Here is a 27,876-nt window from a genome sequence, read left to right as displayed (position 1 = left end):
TCTGCCCAGTCAGAGCGCCTGCGTAGGGGCGCGCGGGCCCTCAGCCTCCTCTTTTTTTTTTTCCGCCCCCCCTCCCGCCCCGCTTTAACGCCTGCGGCGCGAGCCCAGAAGAGCCAACGGCTGTGGTGGCGGCGGCGGCGCCGACGGTGGCCGCCATGGCCCAGCAGGGGCCTACGAACGGGCCGAGATAGTTGTGGGGAGGGGGCGCGGTGGCGGAGCAGGAGGAAGAGGAGGAGGAGGAGGAGGAGGTGGTGACGGCGGCGGCGGCGGCTGTGGGGCTGGCGGGGGCCGCCGCCTCCGGGCCCGGGTCGGGGGGCGAGCACAGGAAACTCGGCGCCGCGCGTCCACACGCACAAACATAGACCCGTGTACCAGTCCCGAGAGAGAGACACCCCAACAACACACGCGCACACACACACCCCTCCACCGGGCCCGGAGAAGGCGAGGGCCCCGCCAGTCGCAGGTAATTGGGAGACGAGATGGGGAGGGGGAGGGTGTCAGGGCGGGGGAGGGGAGGAGGAGGAGTCGCTCAAAAGCAAGCCCCGCCCCCCTTGGCACACGCCCCGCCCCCTTTCTCAGGGCTTCCTCCTGTGGGTTTGCTGACTTGTTACCCGCTTAGGCGTTGGGGCGTTTATAACTCGCTTTTGCTGCCTTTTCCCTTGGACGGCCCGCTGCTCCCTCAGCCACCACTTGCCCCCTCGGGGGGGGGGGGGTTGCGTTTCTTCCTGCCCATCCTTTTCCATCCCACCTGAACTCCCCCCCTTTGCTCCCCTTGGCCTTCTCTGTGCCTAGATATTCCAGTGTTAAGGCCGGGAGTGGTGGATGCCTACAGGTGTGGATACCAAAAGATGCAGGGATGGTGGGGAAAGAGAAATCCAACAGGTTGAGTGCATTCACGCCTGTCAAAAAAAAAACACGTCAAAGAGACTACTTCCCAAGAATATATTCAACAATCCTTGTGCTTCCTGGTTTGCTTTTAAATTTTAACAATGATTCTGGGGCCACAAAATACCATTAGAGCATAAATCACTCATGGCTTCCTAAAAGCTGGCAGCTGCTCCCTTTATTCATGTTGGCATTGTGCAGTAGTAGTACCTTTCTCTCCCCCACTCCTTTTTGTTTTGTTTATACATCAAATTCTGTTGACTTGGTCTATTCCTAAAGACTGGCTTTTAGCCCATTTAAGCCATTGTGCCTCTTGCATTGCAATTCACACGGTGCCCACTGCAGTCTTTAATGGTGGCTATCCTGATTTCTATTTGTATGTGCCAAGTGTAGTGGATAATGTAGTGGGTAGAGTGGTGTATTAGGACTCAGGAGACCTATGCTCAAATTCCAGCATGGCCATGGAAACTCACTGGAAGGGTGCAACTAGTAAAACCACCCACTTACCTTTCTTGACAGCAAACAACATCACAGTTTTTGTAATCCATTCTTTGGTTCCATCCCCTAGTCCTGAAAAATCTCTCAGTGGTCCTTTTTGCACCTACTCATTTTGTCCTTCCATATTGAATGTACTACCTATCTTAATATTTGTTTGTATGTTCTTGTGCATTGTTTCTGTTTTTCCAAACAACCTAACATCAACTGCATCATATTTGCCAGTGTTCATGTTGTAACTTCACTTGATTATTTTTCTACACACTGATGTGGCTTACTGTCACTTACCCAGAATGCAACTGTCTTCTGATCCCTTGGGAGTTTAAGACTTTTTCAAAGGCTTTCCTTCCAAGTTATTTCCTTAGTGATGTGCCAGTTCCTAAAAAGTTTTAGGTTGTTCCTGTGTAACCTCTTGATTTATCTCCATTCTGTTCAGATATATCACAATGCCCAGCATTTAGCCAGCAGTTTGTTGTAGTATTGAATTACAGGGGTAATAGATTGGCAACATTCATTTTCAAAACACTGGAAGGTGAGACAAAGTTTCTCCTTACAGTACAATTGAGTAGAATACACATTGTTTTTAAAAACAAACTGAAAATTCAAGGGTGTTGCAGTGTTGTCATTTCTCATCTCTCCAAGATATATATCGTTAAGCTGATTTCTCATTATTAGCACCTATTCTCCCCTCTCCAGTAAGCATGTTTTTGGAATATATATATTGTATCTAATGGGCCACTAAAATTATTTTCTCTTGGTACAGAGGATAACATCTCAGTGCAGAAAGTTATTTTCTCAAGCAGTTTGTGTGGATAGGTATTTCGTTTTATCTGTTGTGGCTTGTATATGGTTGAGAGCCAGCGTGGTATTGTGGATATAGTGTCAGATTAGGACTTGAGACTTGGGTTCAGATCCCCACTTAGTCATGGAAACTCACTTGGGATTCACAGTGGCAAGCTACTTATTAAACATCTCATATACCTTGAAAACTCATCAGCATCATCATAAGTCGGAAGCAACTTAACAGCACATACATAACCACAATATGTGGTTAGATAATCTGCTGTAGGCCACTTGATAGCATTGAACTTGAATATAAATAACTTGGAATTGAGTGTCTCCTGGTATCCTTGACCCTGGCTGGTTTTAGATCATTTTCTTCACAATGAATTGTTCACTTGTAAAATAAGTCTGCCTTACGGCACAGCTTTATAAAAATAAGGATTCTACACTGCATACATAATTATCTAGGCATGCTCAAGCCTGTTGATTTCAGCGGTCATAAGTATGGCATACTACATACGTTTACAGCTTTAAAATATTGCTTTAATGGTTAATAGCTGGGCTAGGCAGCTTAATACTGTGAATAGATCCTTTAAAAAAATGGATACAGAAATACACTGTTTTGCAAGCAAATTCCCAACACACATAGATTAAGTGATCCATTAAGGGTTGTCTATTACTATTACTCTTGACAAGAACTGCTCCTAGGCAGGGAATATGTGCCCCATGATAGATTCGCCCTAAAAAGCAGGATAAACATTAAAGCTTATTTGAAAGCAGGACAGAACAATTTGTGAGACAGTTAGCACTTGTCTAATGTATGAAGAAGTGGTCTTGTCCACAAAAACTGATATTAAAATACAGTTAGTGTTTAAAGTGCCACAACATTTTTGTTGTTGCCACAACATTTTTGTTGTCTTATTTTTTTTAATATATGTTTGTTTATGTAACATTTAGTTTTACACTTTGTATGGTTGATTGCAAGATCAGGTGTGGAGAACATTTTCAAACTATCCTTGACTTATACAGTACTTATGTTAATCTGACAAACTTTCTTTATGGTTTTAAGGAATCCTGGGGTATGCAAGTCATACTATGCTGCACCATGTCTCATATTACTCTTGGGGCATTGACTGAAGTAAACCCTGAATTTAAACATATCCATAGTAGGGTTATTCTGTCTGCATGATCATTTTCCTAATCCTAAATCACAAGTGAGTTAACAAAAGGTGTTGCTATTTTTTCTTAAAGCAGACAAGAAGTAGATAGGGTAAAAACAATATCTTCCTCTTTGAGGAGAAAAACAAGTCATTTTTCAATAAAGATAGCTTGTTGTCTAGTGCCTTGAGTAGGTAATAGATAATTTTGTGTTTTTTCATCCTCTACTACTAGTACTAATAAAATAATACAGCTGGTGCTGTGGAGGAATCTGGTGGGTTTATAGGTAAAGATTTTGGCTATACTGTTGTACAGGATGAAGTGTCAAGACTTGTTTATTCTTTAATTCTATATAGCTTTGTAGATATATGCTCTTACTTCCAGAGCAGCAGTAGTGCTAGACTTGATGGAAGTTGACAGGTTTTGCTTTCTAAAGCAGTATGGTTTTATATGGCCCCATAGCATCCTGTAGTAAACTTTCCAAACCTTGTGCCAGATGTTTTGGTCTTCAGGTTCCACAAGCACAGCCAATATGGCCATTGTTGAGGGATGCTGGGAACTGTAAATCAACAATTTGGAAAATAGGGGAAAGGAGCATGGTCTCTTTGTACCATAAAATGGGCACATTACATTCAGTTTATAAACACTGGCCTGAATTCTGTTCACCAGTCATCAGCCTGTACATGTAAGGCTGATGACATCATCAGCCATGGCCTTTTATCTTTTATTTAAAATCTTCTAACTCCCTTTCCAGTTCTCTAGGGATCCCTTTCCTCCCAGGAAATCCTTTGGAGGTATTGGGTGGGAGAGCCTTTAATGTAAAAAAAAAATTGCCACCTTCAGCCCTAGTGTGTGTGTTTTTGGCATTAAAGGCTTCTCCCAATCTTGAGATCCCAAGGGGTTTATCCATGACAAAATGGATCCCTAGGAAGTCTCAGAACCTGGGGGGTGGGGTGAGCTTGTGGGAATAGTGATATTATTAACCTTATACATGGAGCTGCACCAACAGAATTCCAGCTCCTTAATTTATTATCAGAATAAATTTCAGGGTTCAAGGAAAGTAGAAATAGTTTTTTCCTCTATGTAGCTTGGTTTTTCAGCTCAGACACTTCACTTGCCATAAACCTCTATTTGAATAATTTGCTGTGGTTTCTTCAGAGAAGGAAATGAAATTAGTACATTGGGTTGAGAAACAGTCCCTAGAGATTGAAGGACACAGTGAGGTTCGTGGTTGTATCTGAATACAGATTTCCCATCTTCAACCAGTTATAATGCAGTGCATCACACTGGCTTACAATTATAATGCGGACTAAAGAGGTAATGAGCCTTGTACGTAGCATACTGAGGTACTGTAATAGTATAGCATTGCTAAGAAGCTGGATTACCTGTCAGGAAGTCACTCTTCAGTTGTCTTTCCCATGAGCTTTCTAGAATAGTCTTAAGTAAGTTGCGCTGTCTCAGTCACAGAACCTCATCTACAGTATGGAGATAATGATTGCAAGGTTTACCGTTAGGTAATGAGTGAGAAAAATTGAAAATGTTGCAGAGAAATATTACTAGTATTGAGTGTTTTGTCATAGTCTCTTACATTTCTTCTGTAGATCTCTGAACAATTCATGTATTTCAGTTCAGTAGTAGCAAGATTTTGAGACACGTGCCTTTTTAGTAATAGCTCCATTCATATTCAGAATTATTCTCAGAGACCTAAAACTGAATGCAGACATGATTAATTAGATCCATTGTGAACAAAAGGTATAATTTAATAGCTAAATCATTAGATCTACAATAAGTGCTCAGTGCAATTAGCCTAATGCCTAATATAAACTTTTTTCTGGTAAAATTCAGAAACTTAATGCTCTACATCTTGGGATAATATTAATAAAAACGTTGCTTTCATGCAGATACAACAACTTATACAAGAATCTGTTATTTTCCTTCTCTGTACAGTAGCCCTGTCTATCTACTCCTGGTGCTAAATAGACAGGGCTGTTGTCTGTGCTTCTGGGGTTGGTCCAAGGTAAAATTAACACCTCTTCCATAATATGTTGTTACTTTGTGGGACAAGCCTCTTGGTTCTTCAGTAGTTGCCACAGGAGATAGATGAATTGCAACAGCATTTAAAACCAGAGGATAACCATACTTACAGAGTCCCAGGGATCTAGAAACTGTAGCATTAATATTTATCTGCCTTCTATCTTCCCACCTGCTTGGGGTGCTGTGGGGGCCACATTTTGCCCATATCAATATAGTTGGTCTCTGAGCATTATTAATGTGCTCAGCAGATTAACATAAATAGTCGTGCATAGCCTCAAAGACATCTCACACAAAAGCAGTACCCATGGTACTTCTTTTCAGGCAGTGGTAACAAATGCTGTCAGGCAGTTGAGGATCATTTGATACCTTTCCTTATGGCTAAGGGCAAGTGAAAGGTAAATACCTGTAAGAAGGAAACTCCATAGAGAGAGAAAGGGAGCTCCTGATTCTGGCATTCATTTACTGCTTTCATACAAATATCAAAATAATTGTAAGCAGCAGCACTGTATATTATTTCTGAATTGCATTGTTTTTAGGAAAGCATTGGATTAAAACTTGTTTTGGGAAGGCCTCTTAAAATAGCATACAATATGTAGATTTGTTTAAATTGGTATAAGGGAGGTGAGGACAGTACGAGATACTTGTCTTGTTTAAACTTGAGCAAGATTCCTGAAAGTCACTTCCTTTTGAAGAAGCAGTTTATGTAAGTAGAATGGGTGGGTTAATGAATACATACACACCTTGAACACTTCAGAAGGGCAGCATAATGTTAAGTAACAGTGTGAAACCCAGAAGAAAATAAGGTAGATTGAAGACTTCCAAAAAACTAAAATGGAAAATTGAAGACATTCTTCTGAATTGAAGATCCTCTTATCAAAGGAAGTTGTTTTAAAATAAGTTATACAATTAGTTTTTGTCATTGCAGGTTTATATCCAAGATTCCGAGGTAGCAGTGTGAATTCATCAGTATAGTATCACAATCAGCAACTGCCAAGCATATTTGTTTCAATATTATAGTAGCAAGACCACTGTAAAACACACCCTCTGACTTCTGTCTCTTCATTATATTATTGCATTTTTTAAAATCACAGTGGTGCCTCGACTTACGAATGTAATTGGTTCCGGAACTCCGGTCGTAACTCGAAACAGTTGTAAGTCAAAGCACCATTTCCCACAGGAATGCACTGAAATGCAATTAATCTGTTCCAACTGGGAAAAAAACAACAAAAAAATCACTGCAAGACTCATCAGAAATGGAATTAATCCCTTCCGGCTGAAGGGGGGGAGAAAAGCAAGCGAAGCATGTAAGACCCATCAGATATGCAAAGAAAGCAAAGCAAAAAGCAAGCAGAGCACATCGGAAATGCAAAGAAAGCAAAGCAAAAAGCAAGGGAAGCATGCAAGACCCATCGGAAATGGGGGGAACCAGAAAGCAACCCAACCCCCCCAAGACCCATCAGAAATGGGGGCAAAAAACAAGCAAACCCCCCAAGACCCATCGGAAATAGGAAAAAACTCCAAAAAGCAACTAAAACCCCCCAAGACCCATCACAGCACAGAAACATAACCCCCCCAGCCCAAAACTACACTGCAAAACCCACCAAGAAAAGTTTTTTAAAAGCAGAAAGCAATACCTTACCTTACCAGGCAGTCCGAAGCCTCCTCCGATCACGCATTCTCTAACTGCTGGGACAAAAGAGCTACAAAGAATCAGCCTCTTCCCGCCTTTTTCCCTGCCTTTTTGGTGTTTGTAACGGGAAGCTCCGGCCGCAAGTCAAAGCAAAATTTTGCGGCCGGAGCTGGTCGTAACTCGAAATGATCGTATGTTGGGACATTCGTAAGTCGAGGCACCACTGTAACTGGAAAACTACAACATTGAAAATATACTTGAGAAATGGATATACTTAAGAAACTTGTGTCAACTAAAGCATTTTTAAAAAGTTTTCTGAAGTCTGCAATTTAAAATGAAGACCTGAAGATGGAAGCTTTACAGTTTTCAGACATAGCTTTTGACAGGACAAAATTCAATTTATGCTGTATTTCCTGGAGTTTTTTCAGGAGCAGGATAAATAAAATAAATATAGGTTTAGTATACTTAGCTATCTACCACTGATGTTAATACTTGATTCCAAGTAAATGTGTTTATGAAGTTAGCTCAGTGAGGCCTTCTTTATGTCGGTGTGTAGAGTATAATAGCCTCTGCATGGTACTATTGATGTTTGTAACATTTAAAAGAATATCCTATTATCTCATGTATTTTTAATGTTTTTGTTGATTTGATTTACAAATCTTCATGGGATAAAATTTTATAAAAGATACTTTAGGAAAGCCTTAAATAAAAATAAATCCTCTTGACTTCAGTTGAAATTAGCAGATTAACTCTGTAGAGAATTGCAACCAGCATGAAAAAAACCCAAGAGCTGTTAAGATATATCTTGAATAGGGCAGCTTCTTAAAGACAGCCATTCACTATCTAAACTTGTATCTTTCAGATAAGGCTGTTTTAAGAAGCTGACCTGAGATGCCCATGCCAGTATAAGGAGAAAGTTGTGCTATATTTAGAAGTCTGTGAGTATTACTGAAAGCAGCAGCAGTATTAGGTGGAGCAATTATTAACTCTTACAACACTTGAAAATGTTAACTCACCCCTTGAAGAAATATTGCTGGAAGAGTTAGCATTTTGTAAGGTTTCTGAAGAGCAATATTCTTTTCTATACTGTGTTCAAGGATAACAAACATAGTTGTGATTTCTTAAAATTAGTGTAATTTAATCATTTTACTAAGGCCCAGTGAGTTGTGGCAGGCTTATTTATTCTTAGTTGTTTGCTAGATTAGAGTCTAGTCTCCTAGCTGATTAAGGAACCAAAACTATGGACTTCAGGGAAGTTGGTACTGTATTCTCATAGCAGATTTAGAGAAGATCTAAGATTCTGTATTATCCCATTAGCCAATTTCATTGCTTCAACATAGAATGAATGCAGTAGTTACATCCTAGTAGTTTCCTAGTAGTTCTTGTGTGTGTAGACAGATTTTTTTAAAAAAATAAGTTTGTGATCGAGGTCCCCATTATATCTTCCATTATGTTTACAAGCTGTAGGCTTCATAGATTGCATAAGAGGAGCACTTGGAAGCAGAGTTATTGAAATGACAGGTTTTGAGTATTTTTGCATTGTGTAGGTAGGGAAGCCCTGGAAACCACAGGTGTTTTTCAGTAGGTCTTTAACAGTGTTGCTAAAAGTCATTTTAGCTTTCTGACAACTCTTATGTAATAAGAGAGATGTAGCTTCTTTATCTTTATTCTTCCTTTCAACACTACAGCTCAACAGGTAGGGAAGGAGAGTGAACATCTAAGAAGGAATGAGGCACAATGCCCAGCAGCATCCACTTTTTTGTAGCATAATACTCAGGGCTTGAAAAATCCATTCGTCTGTGGCAAGTGAAAAAACGCTGCTTGACGAGCCACAGCTCCCTCCCTCCTTTACCCTCAGCCGTCTCTCTCTGATCCTGCAGTCCTCTCCTCCCCCTTCCCATTGCAAAAGGAAAAACAGCCCTCCCCAGAAGAGAGTTTGAGTGGTACATAGATATATAACTCTGCAGGAGAATGTAGAGTAGTCCCATGCTGGAGAATATGGAGATCCCCTGCTCCAAATTTCAACTGAACAATCTGGCTCCTTAAGAGGCCGGGGCCTTTTGCTTTCAGTTTTATTTTTCCTGGAGACATTCAAAAGAAAGGCATACAAAATACCCCACAGGCACACAGGTAATAAAGCATCCCAAGTCTGAGGATATATTTATTTTGGTTTTGTACGCATTAATATAGAGAAAGTGCCTAGTTTAAATTTAAATTGAAGTTTAAACATAAATTGCAAGGCTGAATGCTGACTGGTGAAATTTTTGACTGACTGGTGAGACATTCTAAAATTTTTCAAGCCCTGATAATACTGTTTTGTTGTTGTTGTTCTTTTTATTGGATTGCAAGCTTCCCTGCCTACTTAGTACAGTATACTGTATGTTTTAATGAGGTTAGCATGTAGCAGTATTATATGTATTGTTTATATTCTGGAATGCAATCTTTAAATTACATGAACATGATAAGTACAATGCGCAGGAAATTCCCAGTGGTTGAGTTTTCATGCATAATGTCTGAAATTTCCTTGATGGAATTCAGAGGCAAAATCCAGGGGGTTTTGCCTTCAGATTCAGCAGGATGGAAGCTATGCCAGTTTCACCCAGAAAAAATATTGTGCAGCCAGTGCTTGGTGCAAGAGAATAGAATGTTTATCAGCATTAGATTTAGTCCAGTTTTCATTGTGTATTGAATACATAAAATGCTAGTTTAAGAATGAGAAAGTATTTTCAAATAGGAGTGGGCAAAACTGACAGAAAAATGGACAAAAAAATTAAAAATTCTACCATATATTTATATATTTGTAAATGTGTAGGCCAGTTGAATCAATGGAACATGCAGAGGATCTGACTCATCAAATCCCCACTGATTCAGTGGGCCTGCTGTAGTTGCGACTTAGTATATTGGATTTCAGCCATAGAATAACTATCCTTTTAGAAACCATAGGTAGTCCAGTCTGGATATTTGATAGCCAAGTTTTATGTCTCTTTATGGTAAAGTGCTGCTGTGTTTGGTGGAAATTATTCTCAGGAAAGTGCATAGGATTGCTGCCTTAAGACACTCTCAACAGCAGATGTGTTGTAACGTTTTTGTGAATAAAGTAACTGTGCACGGTCCTGTGCCGTACCTTTGTTTTGCTGACAAAGCTTCTCTTCTAGTCCTAGCCCAGTTGTCAAATATTAATCAAACTGGAATTTCATGTTTTTAAGGAACTCTTTGTTGAGATTTATACTTTATACAACCAGGACCAGCAACCCAGTTTTCGTGTAACTCTAAACAATAATTTATAATTACAAGAAAATGCTGGGTTAAACTTTCAGTTTAAGTCCTCTCCTCTCCACTTTCCTTTGCTGGCATACCTATCAAGGGAAGATTGAAATCACCCATCTCTTGGTTTAATTTAAGTGACATTTTCCATTGCGTACAAACTCTGCCCTTCCATTCAACCCCCATCATCCCCTGTCATCATGGCCATCGGATAGTATGAGGATGTGTTTTTTTTAACTATGGCAAATTGTAACAAACTGAAACACAGTTTTATCTTTGCTTGTTTAAAGAAGGGACAGTTTGACTTGATTCAAATGTAACAAGAAACAACAGATTCTTTTTCACAAACTATACCAGCGAAAGAGAGTGCATTTGCACTGCGAGTCAGTTTCTGTGGTCATGATCTCAAAGCTTTTTCCTCAACGAGTCAGAACACAGAATTTAAATCTTGCATCCTTCTCATTTGCAGACAACACAGGGAACAATTTTTTTTGGTCTGCAGTAGCATATAAATTCTATTACTGTCTGGGAGGAGTTAGATTTTATGACCCAGTAATGACATGTTCTCCAATTAATTTCCAGGGATTTAGATGTTTTCACTGTTAAATGCATACATAATTTAGGTAGTAGTATTAATCTTTAAGGAAATTGCATTTTCACTGTGGACATTTTTCTTCTAGATCCTCTTCGATCACTTGTTTCGTGGCTACTGGAAAAAGCAGGAAAATGGGTGTTAAAACATTTACCCACAATTCCCCTGCTCACAGCCAGGAAATGCTTGGGAAGCTCAACATGCTGCGTAATGATGGACATTTCTGCGACATCACTATCCGTGTCCAAGACAAAATTTTCAGAGCACACAAGGTGGTACTGGCAGCCTGCAGTGACTTCTTCCGTTCTAAGTTGGTAGGCCAAGCAGAGGAGGACAGCAAAAGTGTACTTGATCTGCATCATGTGACCGTGACTGGATTCATGCCCCTTCTGGAGTATGCATACACAGCAACATTATCTATTAATACAGAAAATATTATTGATGTGTTGGCTGCAGCTAGTTATATGCAAATGTTCAGTGTTGCTAGCACCTGTTCCGAGTTTATGAAGTCAAGCATTTTATGGAACACCCCGAGTAGCCAGCAAGAAAAGGTGCTAGATACAGGACAAGAAAGCAGTGCGAATTGCAACTTTACCTCTCGAGATGGCAGCCTTTCCCCCGTTTCCTCAGAATGCAGTGTGGTAGAAAGGACCATTCCTGTTTGTAGAGAGTCACGGCGGAAGCGCAAAAGCTACATAGTAATGTCACCAGAAAGTCCACTCAAATGTAGCACTCAGACAAATTCCCCACAGGTTCTGAACCCTTCAGCTTCCTATGGAGAGTCTAGAAACCACCCAGTAGACTCTTCCTTAGCGTTCCCTTGGACTTTCCCTTTTGGAATAGACCGAAGACTTCAGTCAGAGAAAGTGAAGCAAGTAGAAAATTCTCGGACTCTAGAAGTGCCTGGTCCATCTGAAGCATCTAGAAGAATTGCTGACTATGTGACCTGTGAGAGCACAAAAGCCAGCTCACCTCTGGTGATTGAAGAAGATGTGCGTGTAAAAGTGGAAAGGTTGAGTGATGAGGAGGTCCACGAGGAAGTGTCACAGCCAGTCAGTGCATCCCAAAGTTCTCTGAGTGATCAGCAGACGGTTCCAGGAAGTGAGCAAGTCCAAGAGGACCTTTTGATCAGCCCACAGTCATCGTCTATAGGTAGACTTGCATTTATGTATGCTTCATTGTGGTTTTATTGGAGACTGTATGGAAGAGTTTTATCTTACATAGTGTAGGGATTTTTTCCCAAGCAATTCAAATAAGTTACATCATGGTGCTGATACTTTTCATCATACTTCAAACACAGGATTGTCATAATAGTGAATGGTCACTCATTCCTTTACACCTGAGCCTTAAAAAAAACAATCAGTCTGAATGGCAGGTGCCACTGAGTTCATGGTGTCTGAATCATCATTAAGTATACTTACAGTTCAGCCTTGGTGGATAGGCAGTAGTGACTTGCCTCTGCCTTTAAAAGGAAATCTCTGAACCATATGGCTGTGCTGCTTCAGCTGCATCCTTGCTTTAAGGAAGCAGGAATAGTGTTCTAGCAACACATGCCTTGCCATATTTTTGTTGCTCTTTTACATCATGCTTTGAATAGCCTTTATGTTGACATTCTATATTGATCACAGTTCTATTCAAATTAAATTGCTTCACCTACATAAGTCTGCATTTTGCAGACTTATTTGTTATGAGTCATTTTGAGTAGAAGGCACACAGATACGAATGTATTGTTACCTTACCAGGCATTTTATATCCTGTCTGTCAGAAATGTGAAGGCATGGTTTATAAATTAACAAAAGAGATGGGATTTAATTCTTGGCAGCCCTTAGCAAGATGTTGATTCACTCAACTGATGTAATCTGACCCCATACCCTTAAAAACATGACAGTAAGACTACAAGGAAGAAACTGCTAGAGAGGTGTGGTTGGTTATTAAAAATAATTACATGAACACAGTTACATATAGGTACTTGCATCACTTAAGACAAAACAGAAACTTCATCAAATAAATAAACCTAACTGAAATCAATCATTGGGGAATTCACGGTTTTCTGATATAATTTAGTCAATAGTTTACCAGTCTAGAAGCTGAAGGATCTTATCAAAAGCTTTGTAAAGGCTCTAGATAGGCACACAGACCTCACAGCAGCCAAGGGTTTCCAAGTCACTTCAGGGTGAGCAGTCTGGAGCCTGTCAGTACTTGCTTCGGGAGCTCCTTTAATGGACTGAATTGTGACATTTTGCTTCTGCAGGAATAGCTGAACCACAGCAAACAGCTGTTCTAGGAGACCTTCAAACGCAGCTAGTTCTTTTGGTAATTTGGAGGCATAAAAACAGATTTTAATATCGCACAGCCGTGGTATGGGGAGGTGAATGGAGGCAGTATTGGCAATGATTGTTTTAAAAATTAACCCAGGCATACAATGTCAGTTTTTGAAATCAGTTTATTATGATCCAGTGCTTTTTACTACTTCGTTAAGGTACCTTCAATTTCATATAATTCAAAAATAATTTAAAGAATTAATTAGAAGGGGTGAGACATTATAGTGCGACAAGCTGTTGGCCCATGGTAGAGGGCCTTCCCTGTTGCTGCTTTGGAACTTCCTCCCATAGAAGACCAGGTTGGCCCCATCTTTGCTCTCCTTCTGCAAGCCGGCAAAGACCTTTCTCTCTAGGCAAGCTGTCCCTTAATGACTGGCTGCCTGAGTGGGGTTTTTAAATAGATAGTTGAACCTTACAGTTTTGAATGTTTTTGGTGTTTTTGTTTACTGTCTTTTAGTGTGGTATTTGTTTGATCCTTTTTAGTATTTGTATACATACTGTTTTTAGTTTTAAACATTGTCTTTTAATGATGTAAACTGTCTTGGATCCTTCATAAGAAGAAAGCAGGGTAAAAATATTTTAAATAAATAAATGTGGCACAAAACGCCCAATAAGAATGTCTGCTGCAGGAAGTGGGTATATCAGTGTTTGAATGTATATGTGGCATATGGTCCACTAGAAATTTCCTTCTGTGCTACTCCCTACAAAAATATATTGGTCTGAGTCCTGCCAGTGATTTACATGTGTGTAAGTAAAATAGTATGACTTGCACAAATATCTTGTATACTATTTAAATAGTAGACTTAACATCTTAACGCTAAACATATCGGCCAGTATTTTATTGAGCTTCTGCTCAGTTGAAAATCCCACTGGTGTAGTAAATCTGGATTGCACTGATTGTTTGTCATGTTTACTGTTGTGCAAGAGAAGAGAAGATTTCCTTCATTGAGATCACTACATCTGCAACAAACGGCATGATCCTGAATTACTGCAATGGCTGCTGGGCTTTTGATTAAAAAAACAACACTCAGTTGGACACTATGTTTTCAGAAGTTCCACTGTATGATTTGAATTTTAGCTATAGCTTAATAATCAGCCAGACAAGATCTGGTACTTCAACGATGAAATGACAAACATAATCAGGCTAAGAGAAGTAGACATGTAAAGTTTTAAGATCTCCAGTAATCAGAGTCTAAGCGTGATGTGGCTAAACCACTGATTGCTATCACCAGTAATCTTTTCCATGGTGTTCTTTCCATAAAATATTGTTTACTACTACCACCACCACCTAGCATCTGAAAATATGATACAGTATAATTATGTGAATAAGGCGTAGAATTAAGTCTAAGCAAAGTGGAAATGTAAAAAATGTGGGCTGATTCTATTTCAGTTGAAGTAAATCCTCTTTGTTTCATAAAACTTGCTTTCAAATCATTGGACTGAGCATGATTTGGAAATACACTTGCTGTAAACAAGATACTGTTGGAGATGATCAGAGCTGGGAGGTTGCATAGGGGAAATGTTGGGTTTCAGTTACTGCTGCTTCATTGGCTCTTTGATTTCTCTACCTCTATGTAGTGCACTTTTGAATATGTCAATATCTGTCTATGGACACAATTTAAAATAATAAATTTGACTTTTTGATAGCATTTCTACATTCAGTTGCACATACCTGATTCCTCTTCTCATCCAGGAATCCTTTTTAGCTACAGCATAGCAAACTAATTATGACATATTCTGTAATTTTGAAATGTATATTTTAACTGCTGAACGAGTTCTGAGGCTATCCTCAGCAGTGTGTTAGCAAAGTGTTGTGAAGACTTCTAGGTGCTGGTGTTTGTGAAAGAACAGCAGCCAAAGATAGTTCGTTTTTACCAGATGGGGTGTGTGTGATATTTCCATCAAATTGAAGACTAATTTATTTCTTTGATTGTCCAGGTTCAATAGATGAAGGGGTCACCGAGGGATTGCCAACTCTCCAGAGTACCTCTGGTAGTAATGTTCATGCAGATGATGATGAGCGGTATGTATCAATACCATGTGATTTCTTCTGTAGGGCCTAATATGCTGCGATGCCTGAGACTGTGTGTATAATAACATATACTTATAGTTTTAAAAAGTTACAAATAACGTGTGAGGTTCCGCTTGCTTGAGAAGGGCAGTCAAAGCTCAATGCTTGATTGTATGCTGAGGTGATTCCGAGACCTGTCTTTTAAACTGAAGAAGAAAGAGATGTACACTTAAGTGCTTTCAGTGCAATGAATGCTTATTCCATGCCAGAAGCATTCAAATCCTCTGATAAGCTTCCCTCAGTCAAAAGGTGGAAATGTTCACAATAAAAGGAGGCAATTTAATATACAGTATTCAGTCCACCTCATGTTCTATAAAGGAGACAGAAAAGTGATGGAACACAGCCATTTGGAGATATGTAATATGCTTTTAAAATTCACCAGAGAAGTGAAAATTTTCTCTGTTCCTCAACACAATCATTCAAAAGTTCGTGCACGTGCTGAACTTTTTCCTTTGTATGATTGGTGCTAAGAAATTGTCTGATATATTAACACAGAACAAATATGGAGTTACAGTAGTCTTAAGCTGGAGACATCAGTGTCCAAGTTCCTGCTCAGTCACAAAGCTTCTGTCATAATCTTAAGTTTCTTATCCTAACCTGACAACTACTGAGCTCCTTGGCATAGCAGATGGCTGTCGAGGAAGCAAATAACTATTTTTGTCTATTAAATGCTATTATGATTTATCATGGACATGTGCACGATTCTTAATTCCTTCCTTGTCCCAGGGTACTTTCAAAGAGAATACCATAGGTAAGGGTAGCAAAAAAAAAAAAGAAGAAGAAGAAGAAGAAGAAGAAGAAGGAAATATTAAGTCCATAGCTTCTTTTATTGTGTTATTTACTGCTTTTAAAACTTCTCCTTTTCAAAATTCCCATTTTTTTGTTTGTTTTGTGTTTGCATATGTGCACTTTTTGGACTGCAGAAGTCCTCCAGATGTTTTGTCTATAGTTCTATCAGACACAGTCTTTGAGGAAGGATTCAGAATACTGTAGTCCAAAAACATTTGGCGGGACTGTTGCCCACTTATACCATGCTGGGTTGACAGAATGTATGCACCATCTATACCCTTTTGATATGCATCCATCATGGCTTCCCTGAAATGATTACAAGTAGCAATTATTCAATTGCAGAGTCACTGTGAAAATATTTTAATAACACATCTTAATTTTCATGCATTGGCCATCTGCAGTTTTATCAGTTTCTTCCAGGCTTCCACTGTAGACGTAATAACCGTTTAGAGGATGGGCAAACATTCATATTTGCATTTTGATAGTTCACATTTTTCTCCTTGATCTACTTCTAAAGAGTGATTACTTGTTTCTTCAGATTGGAGAATGTTCAATATCCTTACCAGCTGTATATAGCTCCTTCAACCAGTAGCACAGAGAGGCCCAGCCCAAATGGCCCTGATAGACCTTTTCAGTGTCCAACATGTGGTGTACGATTCACTCGTATTCAGAACCTAAAACAGCACATGCTTATCCACTCAGGTAAGAATTTTCGTTGTTGTCTTTCGGCAAGACGTAGCTTGATCATGTGCCCCTATGTTTTAAAGAATATATCTGATAGCACTTGGAAAGCCCATCGACAGTCTATACAGTACAGTACTTTTCTTCAAAGTATAGAAACCTTAAAAATAGACTGTGGAACTAGTCTATACCTCTATAAATAGTAGTGGTGTTCCACTTTGTGGATTTGGCACAGTGCAGAACTTGTACATGTGCCTGGCAAAGTGTGCTGCAGCTACGTTTTAAATCTTTATATTAGTAGTTCCCAACCTTGGGTCCCTAGATGGTCTTGGACTAAAACTCTCAGAGGCCTTTACCACTCAGCTGTTCCGGCCAGGATTTCTGAGAGTCGTGGCCCATGAACATCTGGGAACCCAAGGCTGGGAACAATTGCTTTATAAATATCCACTGTATAAAGTAAAAAAAAAAACTGTCTTGTCCCCCATCTGTATGTAATGTGGGGAAAATACAGTACATTGCTCTGAAACAAAAATCTTTGCTGCAGGAGGGTAGTCATGGTGTTCTCCCCATTTCACAGAAAATAAACTTAGGAGTTGTGCACCAGAGAAGAGGAAGCATTACAATATATTTTAACAGTATTCATCACATGAATAAGCGTGGTTTTAATCAACCTATGAGTTGCAGTTTTCATAGTAATTAAAACCATAATAATTAAACAGTTTTTCAGTTTTTGTCTCAAAGTGACAGTGGATTAACAAGCATCTTTGAACTATGATTCTTTGTGGACTCTATGATTCACACATTGGGTTCCTTTGTGCCTGCAGATGGTCTTGGAAACATACTAGAACTTTCACCATTCATCTCAGCTAATATATCATTCCACCCAATGACCACTCCTCAGTTCCCTCCAGGCAGCATTTTCAAAGAGTTCGGAGGGAGTATTCTCTTTGAAACAGTTACTCTTTTTGTGTATTGCTTACCTTATAACTTCCCTCCTCTTAACTTGTGACAAACCTTACAGTTTCATAAAGATAAAGTGTCTTTGTTTATGGACAGTTTCATTCTGACATAAAGTATTCTTGAGTTTTGATACAAACCAGCAGGTTGTTTTAGGGAAACTAATTGACTGTTACCAAGAAACTAAAATGGTGAACAAGTGTTGTCACAAAGACTATCTAATTGGATAACGAAAGCTGTACCATTGTCCTATGAGTTAGCCAAATGCCCTCTGCCTGCTGTCTTGAAGGAACATTTGACTCAAGCTACAGTAGCTTTGATAACCTTTTTAAAAGAGATCCAATTTTAGGACTTTTGCAAGGCTGCAACTTGAACCATTATACGTTCGACGTTAGAACCAAATTGTAGGCATTGTTCAGTCATATGGTGCTGTTTTCTATTCTTGTGCGGCATCCCACCCATTGATAAATTAGCTTGAGAGTCACCCATGTTTGTGAATCACAAAGACCACAAAGAAGAAGAATACATTACTTACCTGTAACTGGTTCTTTGAATGGTCATCTGTGAGTTCACCCAACCACCCCTCTGTCACACTACTTCTGTTTACGCTGAAATGTTGGATAGAGGGAAGTGAAGAGCAACAGTTGGGTGAAGGGGTACATTAACTGAGAGGAGGGGCTTAAAGCTCTAGAATTTTCCCAAAATATTCTGTGCAGGTGGAGAAGTACTCATGTGCATAAATTCACAGATGACCACTTGAAGAACCACAGTTATAGGTAAGTAATGTGTCCTTTCTGAAAGATGCTACTGCAGCTTTGTCCTGCCTGTCAGTTGTTGACAAGGCATGCTGCTGGGCATAAGAACATGGTTGTTGGAGTTAGCCTTCAGAAATTATTAATGATGATGGTGGTGGTGGTGTTGATCATCCCACAGGAGGAGAGAGCTGAATAAAGCAGCCTGTTTGTGATTAAACAAAAACAGTACAGTCTCTTCTAGTGTTTACTCAAAAGCATGTTGTGTTCCCTTCAGTGGGACTTACTTCCAGTTAAGTTTGTGTTAGGATTGCAGCCTTAGAGTGCACTGATTCCCATCAACCTATGAAACGCAGAGCAAAGAAGGGAGACTTTATCTGAGCCCTGGCTGTTAAGAGGAAGGTATTATAAACAGATCATGAACCACTGAAAAATACGCTGTAGACAGGAAAAGTCACCAAGTCATGTGATTCCGGCATTCCCTTTTTAAAATCCTCTGTCTGATCACTTTAGGTTTTACCTAATTACTTGATTCAAGGATTCTACTTTCACCGCACCTCACTTTCTGGAAATACAGTAACTGCTGCTGCTGCTCTAAAGCTTTGGCCAAGTTTGCCACCTCTGTTTTTAGACAGGGCAGATAAAGCTTCTGTGTATGTGAACAGGGCTGCTGCCATTCCGCTCGCTAGCAGCTGGAATTTTGCCCATGGTGGTGTTTTTTTTTTTAGTTATGGAGAGTCAATTTCTTCTTGTCCTCCCACAGGCATTAAACCATTTCAGTGTGACCGTTGTGGGAAAAAGTTCACCCGGGCTTATTCGCTAAAGATGCATCGCCTGAAGCACGAAGGTAAACGCTGTTTCCGGTGCCAGATATGTAGTGCCACTTTCACTTCCTTCGGGGAATATAAACACCATATGCGGGTTTCCCGGCACATTATCCGCAAGCCTCGGATTTACGAGTGCAAAACATGTGGCGCCATGTTCACCAACTCTGGAAATTTAATCGTTCATCTGAGGAGTCTGAACCATGAAGCGTCAGAGCTAGCAAACTACTTCCAGAGCAGGTGAGGTGCACTGCAAACAAAAACCTCTCAGGGAAACGTGCTCTTTTTTTTCCTAAACCATCTCTTCCTGCTTTAGGGGCGACCTGTACTATTTTTTTCCCCATTAGGTTGCCAGTTTATTGCTGTCCATGTGGCTGCTACATCCCTCTTGTTAGCTGTCTTTATTCTGCTTTGCAGTTGTATAAACGGATGCATTCAAATTGGCTCCCTTTAATAGCCTGCTCTTTTTTTATGATCCAGGAGTATCAGTGAGCAGTGCACTCTAAAGCTGAGTATAACATTCCCTTCTTGCCTCCTTGCTTTCTTGACCAATTTTAATAGATGTATTCCAGAACAAGAAAATGGCATTTATTTGGCTGATGTAATCAGAATAAAGTCTAGTTAGGGTTAACTGCTCTTCTGTGATTGGGATAGATAGTTGTACCAGTTGCAGAAAGAAGGTTGATCATTTAAATTGTAAAGATTAAAAGGAGAAACTTAACTTGACCCTGGAAGTCAGTGGGGCTTAAAGCCACTTTATTTTGAATGGAGTAGGACACCCTAAAACTTGCTATTACAGACAGGTTTACTATCAATTGTTGTGTTAGTGCCTGCTTTTAAATTAGCTTCTTCTTGCATTAAAATGATTATTTTTGCTTGAGCAGTTTCTCAGTTTGTTTTGAATCTGTAACTATCGTTTATGTATACCATGCTGGTTTCTTATTCTGACTCTGTCATAGATACAAAACCTATGTGTATTTTTACTTAAATTTAATTTTTCTGAATTTAACATTTTCCTGTGTTGCTTTTAAGTCCTTGTTAGTTTTCTGTTCACCAGCTTGAATACAAATGTTGAATTGTCCAAAAGACTATCATCTGGAACTGTTTCTGTGTAATCTTAGTCCAGTAAAAATATTTTTCATTGGGTTGGACCCATTGACTTTGGAATCCAGTATCATCCAGTGTCATGGAAGAGTAAAGTTCCTTGAAGCACTGTGTGCAAAGTATGTTATTTTACCTATTCAGAACTTCGGTAATCCCTCTTTTATTGTATCTTTGTTGCAAGCCACCAATCAGTTTTAAATCTGTAGTCTCAAGCCCAGCAAGGCCTTTTCCTTGGAAAAATTCTCTCTTCCCCGCTCTCACCTTGGCTCTCTGATGAGTTGCCTCAGGTCCAGCATCATTAGAACTGTTCAGGTTCTAGCAGCAGTGCTCCAAATGTAGCTTTTCCAGTTTCTTTTTATTTTATTAAAATCTACATCGATTGTTCCTAATAATACAGAAACGCAGACTTGCATAACTCTGCACAAGATGATAGCTCTAATGATACAGACAGAAGCTCTGATCATGCCAAGGCAGAAACACTGTTCACAAAGCCCGTCCACAGACACACTGGGCAACGGTTGCGATGGGAACTATGCAAGCGATCGCAGAATCAAATGGTAGAGTCCTGTTAGTCTAGGCACAACCAAACAGGATTCTGACCAGAAAAATCTTGGCTCTTTTTTTGACAATGAAGGTATTTGATAATGTGCTGCACATTTCTCAAATATCATGACAGATGTCAGAATTTGAATCCACATCTGAGTTATGAAGTTGCTACTGGACAGTCTGCCAAAAAAAAGGACCTTCTGCATGAATTTTTTGCAAGTTAGGAACAACTTACTAGTTTAGACATATATATGGAGGCCATTTGTAGTTGATACACGTTACAATTTTTCATGCTAGAACAACCATCTGAGAATAGTGCTTTGTGGGTAGCATAAAGATGATGCTGATCACTAAACCACACTGTGATCAACTCCAAAGGAGTTAGTTGACTATTGGATGTCATTTACCACTTGAAAGTAGTTGAAGATTGTTCCTACAGTAGCCATAGTGACATCTTTTCCTGAAGGAGTTGTAACGCTATGTTATGAAGTTAGTTTCCTGTGTACAATGGCTAAAGCCAGCCGAAACCTATTCAGTGTTCTTCTGACAAGTAACTCTCTCCTGACATTTTACCTCCCTTTTAGTGATTTCCTAGTACCGGACTACTTAAACCAAGAACAAGAAGAGACCCTCGGCCAGTATGAACTAGGAGAGCATGGATTTGAAAGCAGTTCCTCTGTCCAGATGCCTGTCATTTCACAGGTCTCGTCAACTCAGAATTGTGAAAGCACTTTCCCTTTGGGGCCTCTGGGTGGGTTGGCAGAAAAGGAGGAAGACATGCCCGAGCAGCCAAAGACGATGATTGCAAGTGCCGAGGGAAGCCGAGATGACCCCCTGAAACCAGGGCTCTCATCTATTACTATTGAATAAGTCAAAAAGTTTGGTTTCATTTTTGTCTTTTTGGAAAGTGCCTGTGTTTGGTCTTGTACACTTTAATTTAATTTTCAGAAGGGGGTGAGCAGAATGTACCCCCTTTTTATTCTGTAAGCTATGCTGTTAAAACCATAAACTGCAACAGATGTTACACTATTCTTCACAAACCAAATGGTCACTTCTGTGGAAATACTTTAAGGCTGAAATGCACAGTTAAGGTTCTGTCAGAGCATCGCATGCACTTCTAAAGTGTTAAGCACACACAAATTACTGCTATATTTTCTTAGTTTAAAATTGAACCTAATCACGAAAGGATTATTTTGCTACCCTGTTTCTGAAGGTCTCCTAGTAAAGGAAGAGAAATGTATAACTCTTTATGTAATTTTCGGAACACTGTCAAGTATTGAGCAGTCAGAATATCAAACGTAGGTAGAACGTTGACTATGTTTTCCTGAAAGGAATTGGTTTTGTTCCTTTGCTTCCCTTAGAGTTATCTTTTTTTTTCTTTTTCAACTGAATAAATTGGCTTTGGCAAATCAGGGTGGAGTGGGGACATGTCCAAGTATACAGATTCCATTCTTTGAAGAGGTACATAAAAACACTGCCATTGAGAACTCTTATTTAAACTTCAGAACTTGGAATAGGAGAGTATGACAGGATGAGAACTTAGAAAAGCAAGAGAGTTTCTGTGCATTAATGTACTGTCTTGTGGTTATACATCTATCTGTGTACTGAACTGTGGTTTTATTAGCCTGTTTTTAGATAAAATAAGCAATTTATTTTCCTTTATAGGCTGAGTTTCTAACCCAACAGGGGTTGTTTACAAACGGCTTGTTAAGAATAATAAAATGTTCCTATTCTAAAACATTTTTATGCCCTTGCCAAGCCAGTTTCATAAAAGTCATTGCTCTGGCTACATACACAGCTCCAACAAGCAATAATATGAAATTCTTGCCATTTCATTTTTCCTAAGTTTATAAAAGGTTGCAAACACAAGATAGGGCATTTTGGGGCCAGACGTTTTCATTTTGTTGCCAACATCTTCTGTTATTGGTAAAGCCTGAAAGTTGAGAATTAGACTCCATTCTTTTTTTTCTGTTCATGCTTTTGAGCATCCTCGAACATCTAAGCCTCATACTTCACCTAATGCTATAAAAATGAGATTTCCCTAAGGAGGTACTAGACTTGAATTTTACATGAGCATCAAATTGACAAGAAATTCACAAAGGGCTGATGGGGGGGGATGGTTTGGTAACCTAAGAGGCCAAATAGCAGGGCTGTAAATTTATGCAACAAGTATAGAATTCTATAGAAAACTATGGAGGTAATCATTTCAAAGAAATGTGATGTTTCTGCTAATGGCAGATGCACCAAATCTAAATAGACTGTTTCTTGCACTTCCCTCCTACTTTTGTAAAGGGCTTCAAAAAGAATTACTTTAAAATTTTTAAATGTTTTATTAAATAGAGTTTGGTTTCTCTTCCCATCAGTTTCAGATAAAAACAAATGGATAAAATCTCTCTTCCAGAAAAATACTTTCAGCAAGCAGCATTCCTGCTGAAGTACTGTCCCAAGTTCCAGGCCAGTCTATGATGGAATACGGTGCTTCTGTCATTGACTAAAATAAAAAAACTGAAAACCAACCTAAATGGTGTAGGAAGCATGTTAATGGCATAGATATTTATTCTTGACAGATAGTCCAGCAAATGTCATGTAGCTGTTCAACTTCTTGTGCACAGAGAATTTGTTCAGCCCACACAATGTAGTCTGTATAGTATGAAGTGGATTAGTTGGCAAATTGTACATGTATGCACATATGCAACAGGTTTTCTGTGTTACTAACGAATTAGTAGAGTTAAAATTTGATTTAAAAGAGCAAACTGATTTCTGAAAACATAGTAGTGAAGAAAAGACTAAAAGGCATTCATCAAAATTCTATTTAAGCTCTTTTTACCCTCACAGAAAGTATAAACATAATCAGTGTTTGGATGGAGCATGACTGCTGAATTGTGTGGCAGTGGGAATCTTTGCACAGTTATTTAGTATTTTAAAATTCCAGCCAAACAAAGTAGCAGTTCACAGTTCTTTCCATAGAAAGGTTTTTAAATACATGGACAGGAATACTGTCTCTCCCATAGAGCAACTTACCAATGAAAACAAATACCCCCTTTTTTCCTTATTTCTACCCTCCTTATTTTTATCCTCAACCTGTTTGTTAGTCAGACTTCAATTAGAAGCATTTCAAATTGAAACCCTGTCAATAAATGTTAAGGATCTAAAACCAGCTAGATGTTAAAGACCTTGAACACATTCACATCTTGCTTAAAAATACAAGTTCACTTAATGATGAGATAAAATTATATGCATTACAGATTTTAGGTCAGGGGTGGGACACCGTTAGCTCTCTGGTCTACATCTTGACCCCATGGTAATTTTGCTACGTCCCTAAACATCTAAATTCTGGCCAGAGTTAGCTATGGCTCCCAGAATCCCTGAGCCAACATGACTACTGGCCATAGCGTTGGGACAATTTAGGGAGCTGTTATCCCAGAAAGGTTAATTTTTCTAAATTCTGGCTCCGGCCAACACGAAGGGAAATCTTTTTCTCTTCCTTCCCACTAGAGCAACAACCATCTTTTTTCCCAGTTCTCTGCAGCTGGCCTTCCCCTGTCCATAGGAAAATGGCCTCCTTTTCTCTGGATGTCGCCGATAACCGTTGCAGAAGACATAAGTGACCTTCCTTAAATATCGAGGTGGAAGATAACATGTACAAGCCATTCAGATTTTAAAAGGTCAGCCATCCCGGTTTTAGATTCAGTTAAACATAAGCTCTGTCTTTTTTCCTAGTATCATCATAGGAATTTCATTTGTGAGCAAGAAGTTTCCAACAGTGAATGACAGTGAAATTGAACATCCTTTTTTGACACCTAATCTAAAATTTCTGGGTTTTGTGGTTCATGGGCAGGAATTCATGTCACAACTCAGTTGGAGGTGCACATGTTACATAATGCTCCAAGAACCAGGACATACTATATGGTGTCTCTGCAATTTGTGGGAAAGCGAGGTTTGCAATTGAGTGGAAAGCATCTGTTTCCACACAGTATGCTGAAACGGTACAAATAAGGGGCTACCATCTGCACCCGATACTTCCTCGCTGTTCCCACAAAAGGAGCAGAAATCGCATACTTCAGTGAGGATTTGCAAGCATGTTTTGTTTTTTTCAACGTGTGGACTCATGACAGTGAATAATGCCTAAAGAGAAGGTATTTAATGAATGGGAGAGGAGATTGTGTTCCCCAGAACTGCAATACAGATGTCAAATCCTTGTTCCACATCCTCATCACCAGCTTATATCTCAGTTTCCTCTGGATGCATCATTAGAAGATAAGTTCAGCCTCTTTTTCACAGACTGACCAATGTTAAGCTTCTAGATCGAATGCAGAATACAAAAAAATCTGCTATGTCTTTAAAGGATAATTCTAGCGTGGACACTTCTTGTTAGTCCACAAAGTATAAATGTGAGTCTTTTTTTTTAAAGTAACCAGTGCCAGTGTAGCAAATATATATATATTATATTTTATAAAGCTATAATTCCTCAGCCCCTGGCCCCCAAAATGAATCGAAGCTGTATTTTTTTAATGTGCATTTGCAAATTTTTAAATAGTGACTTTGGCCTAGGGCTTGGGGAGGGGGGTTGTTACTAATTTTTCTTCACCAGCCTCAAGATAACATGGGGTAAGATCTAAATTCCTGCCTCTTTCTTAAAGTGTGCAGAACCTGGCATACCAGGAATGGTTTGGGTGGTATTTGATATAAATGAGATGCCGGTTTTTTTGCTCCTCAGTTGCCTTTCTGCAAAACTTGCTTTTCTGATCCCAATAAAGACCAGACAGAACAAAATGTTAATATAATCATTGACCTGAAATTCTGTAGGATACTGGCTCTTGCCTGGGATATAGATTTCTATTCTGCCATGGTCTAAGATCTTTCATATTTGGCCAGGAAGTGGGGATAATATATTTTCAAAATCAGTAAATACTACAGCTCATCAGCGAAATAAAGCTGTTTTTTTTCCTCCAGAAAAAATACATATATTTATAAATGCCAAAATACATTAATATAACTGACTTCTTGTTTCATTTTAAATTCTCTGCATGGTATCAGAGGACGTCAGCTGCTTTATAAGAGTTCGGAGAAACCTAAAAAGGATGATGCAGTTTGTTTTTAGTCATTTAGGCGGCTGCCCGCTGCCAACTTGATCTGATTAAGTCCCAGCTAATGGAAGTGTGTGCTTCCTGGCCCCACTTTTGCAGCTGTCTTTTCTTGTCTTTCTCTGGGCCTTTGTCGAATCCTTAAAGGGGAAGGGAGTAAAGCTGGAGTCAGAAGTGCAAATGGAATTCTCCAAAGGCATTCCAGCTGTTGTGCAAGTCGCCTTCCCCATTTTAACTGTGCCAGTCTTCAGTCACCAGCTGCCATCTCATAGAGCTTTTCTTGTTCGTGCTGACCACCGCTAGGCTATTGGCATGTTTATTGACTTAATGGGAAAAAAAACTTTTTGGATTGGTTTGTTTTTATTAATGTTGAAATACACTTTGCATTTTATATACTATATCTGGCTATTAGTATTTTTCAGGAACCCATAGTTCTTGGTGGCTATATATATATTTTTGTGACTTTTTGTAAACTAAAGTGCCGTTTCACTGTTACAATCATTTCTAGAGTTCTTGTAATCAATGTGAATATCATGGTTTTTTCAAAATCTGTTCTGAGCCTGTAGTGTTCGCTTTTGTGATTCTCTGTGTAATGTATATATTCTGTATAGTTACCTTGTACTGAAATATTAGCTTGTTTGATATAAGAAGACTACGTATTGGGTACCTTTTTTGCTAGCCTGGTTGTTTAAACTTTAAAAAAATCCTTCAAAAAATTTTTAAAAAATCTCCAAATCGGTCCTATTATAAGTCAGAATTGAGCGGGAAGAAAAACTAGTTTTGAGTGTCTTTGGATAGAAACATGATGCTAAGATTTTTCATTAAAATATTAATGTTTTATGGAGTAAGCACGTACCTCTTGGTCATTATTTCTCTCTATTTCTGGGGTTATGATTTTCAATAAAAGCAAAAGGCCTGTGGGCCTTATGGTGTCTAGGATGAAATGCTAGCTGTGCTGATGAAGAACTTTTTGCATACATGGATCAAGGCCAATCTACAGTTTCATAGGCTAAGTAAGTTCTCTAATAGTGAGACTGTCTGGAATGTAAACTATCATTTTGGCTAAGTGAACTTTCAGGGTGAATAGGAGGTGAGATGTAGTTAAAGCCTAGCAATTCTTTCCTTATGCTCTATTAGGTTTTATACCTCCTGTTATATAGCTCTGTTCATGTCATGGGTCTCCTATATGTTCAAAGCTCTGATGGAGGGGCAGGGCTAGTATCTTCCCTTGTAAGAGCTCCATGTGCTTAGATAATGAGTGAATGTGGCTCATTGCTAATAAAACCGCTGCACACACAGTTGTTGGATTTGCAACCAGAAGGATGCGAATTACTGTCTTCGTGCAAACCTGGCCCATCTGCAAAGCTTCAATAACTTCGGCTGGAAGCTTTAGTTCTCAGTGGTTTAAAAATACACACCAGATACAGATGACACCAAAAGGTTAGGCCTGTTGGTTGAATCCTGTTTTGCAAAAGGCAGGGAGTTGGTTTCCTTCCATCGTATATTCTAGGGTGTAGGAAATTTTGGCCTTCTAATTGTTTCACAGTCCCAATTCTCTTCATTGCTTATTGTCATCTGTGCTTGGGTGAAGTCCAGCATGAATTGAAATTGAAGGCATCTGGACAGCCTATAGGATGCAACCACTGCTTTTTCTTTAGGCCCTAGTTCATGCCTTTACCAAATCAGCTCACTCAAGCATTGCACAGTGGTCATGTTTCAAAGAAATACTGTGTATGGGATTAGATTTTCAAGCTCTTGCTTCCTCTTATGGCCCTTGAAGCCTGGAGCATCCTTCCGTTGTGGAAATGAATTGATCCAGCAATGAAAACCACCAAGCCCCTGTCCCTGCATGCCAGGAAGGTGCTTTCTGCTAGATGCAAGGCTGCTGTCTCAGCTTGAACAAAAC

At 39.4% G+C, this 27,876-nt stretch overlaps 1 protein-coding gene across 5 annotated transcripts; it reads left to right on the top strand.

Moving 5' to 3' along the window:
• Nucleotides 1-255: 255 nt before the first annotated feature.
• Nucleotides 256-26,818, top strand: ZBTB44 (zinc finger and BTB domain containing 44). 5 transcript variants are annotated; one of them, XM_072979051.2, is made up of 7 exons: nt 326-463; nt 7,848-7,923; nt 10,930-11,993; nt 15,101-15,185; nt 16,561-16,724; nt 19,176-19,476; nt 21,471-26,818. In XM_072979051.2, the coding sequence occupies exons 3-7, from the start codon at nt 10,976-10,978 to the stop codon at nt 21,754-21,756; spliced, it is 1,854 nt and encodes a 617-aa protein (XP_072835152.1). In that variant the 5' UTR covers nt 326-463; nt 7,848-7,923; nt 10,930-10,975; the 3' UTR covers nt 21,757-26,818. The 5 variants fall into 5 exon arrangements, with proteins under 5 accessions (XP_072835155.1, XP_072835153.1, XP_072835151.1 ...); XM_072979052.2 differs by lacking the exon at nt 7,848-7,923 and having other exon boundaries at nt 313-463; nt 19,176-19,259; XM_072979050.2 differs by lacking the exon at nt 7,848-7,923 and having other exon boundaries at nt 313-463.
• Nucleotides 26,819-27,876: the final 1,058 nt, after the last annotated feature.

This window comes from Pogona vitticeps, chromosome 8 (assembly GCF_051106095.1).
Source record: "Pogona vitticeps strain Pit_001003342236 chromosome 8, PviZW2.1, whole genome shotgun sequence".
Lineage (NCBI taxonomy): Eukaryota > Metazoa > Chordata > Lepidosauria > Squamata > Agamidae > Pogona > Pogona vitticeps.
This window is presented reverse-complemented; position numbering and strand designations above follow the sequence as displayed.

What these genes read in the sequence shown, in the direction of transcription:
- ZBTB44 (XM_072979050.2), top strand. Translation starts at nt 10,976, where the DNA reads ATGGGTGTTAAAACATTTACCCACAATTCCCCTGCTCACAGCCAGGAA. An exon ending in CCCACAGTCATCGTCTATAG is followed by an intron (nt 11,994 to 15,100) that starts GTAGACTTGCAT and finishes TTGATTGTCCAG; the next exon opens with GTTCAATAGATGAAGGGGTC. An exon ending in CATGCAGATGATGATGAGCG is followed by an intron (nt 15,186 to 16,560) that starts GTATGTATCAAT and finishes TTGTTTCTTCAG; the next exon opens with ATTGGAGAATGTTCAATATC.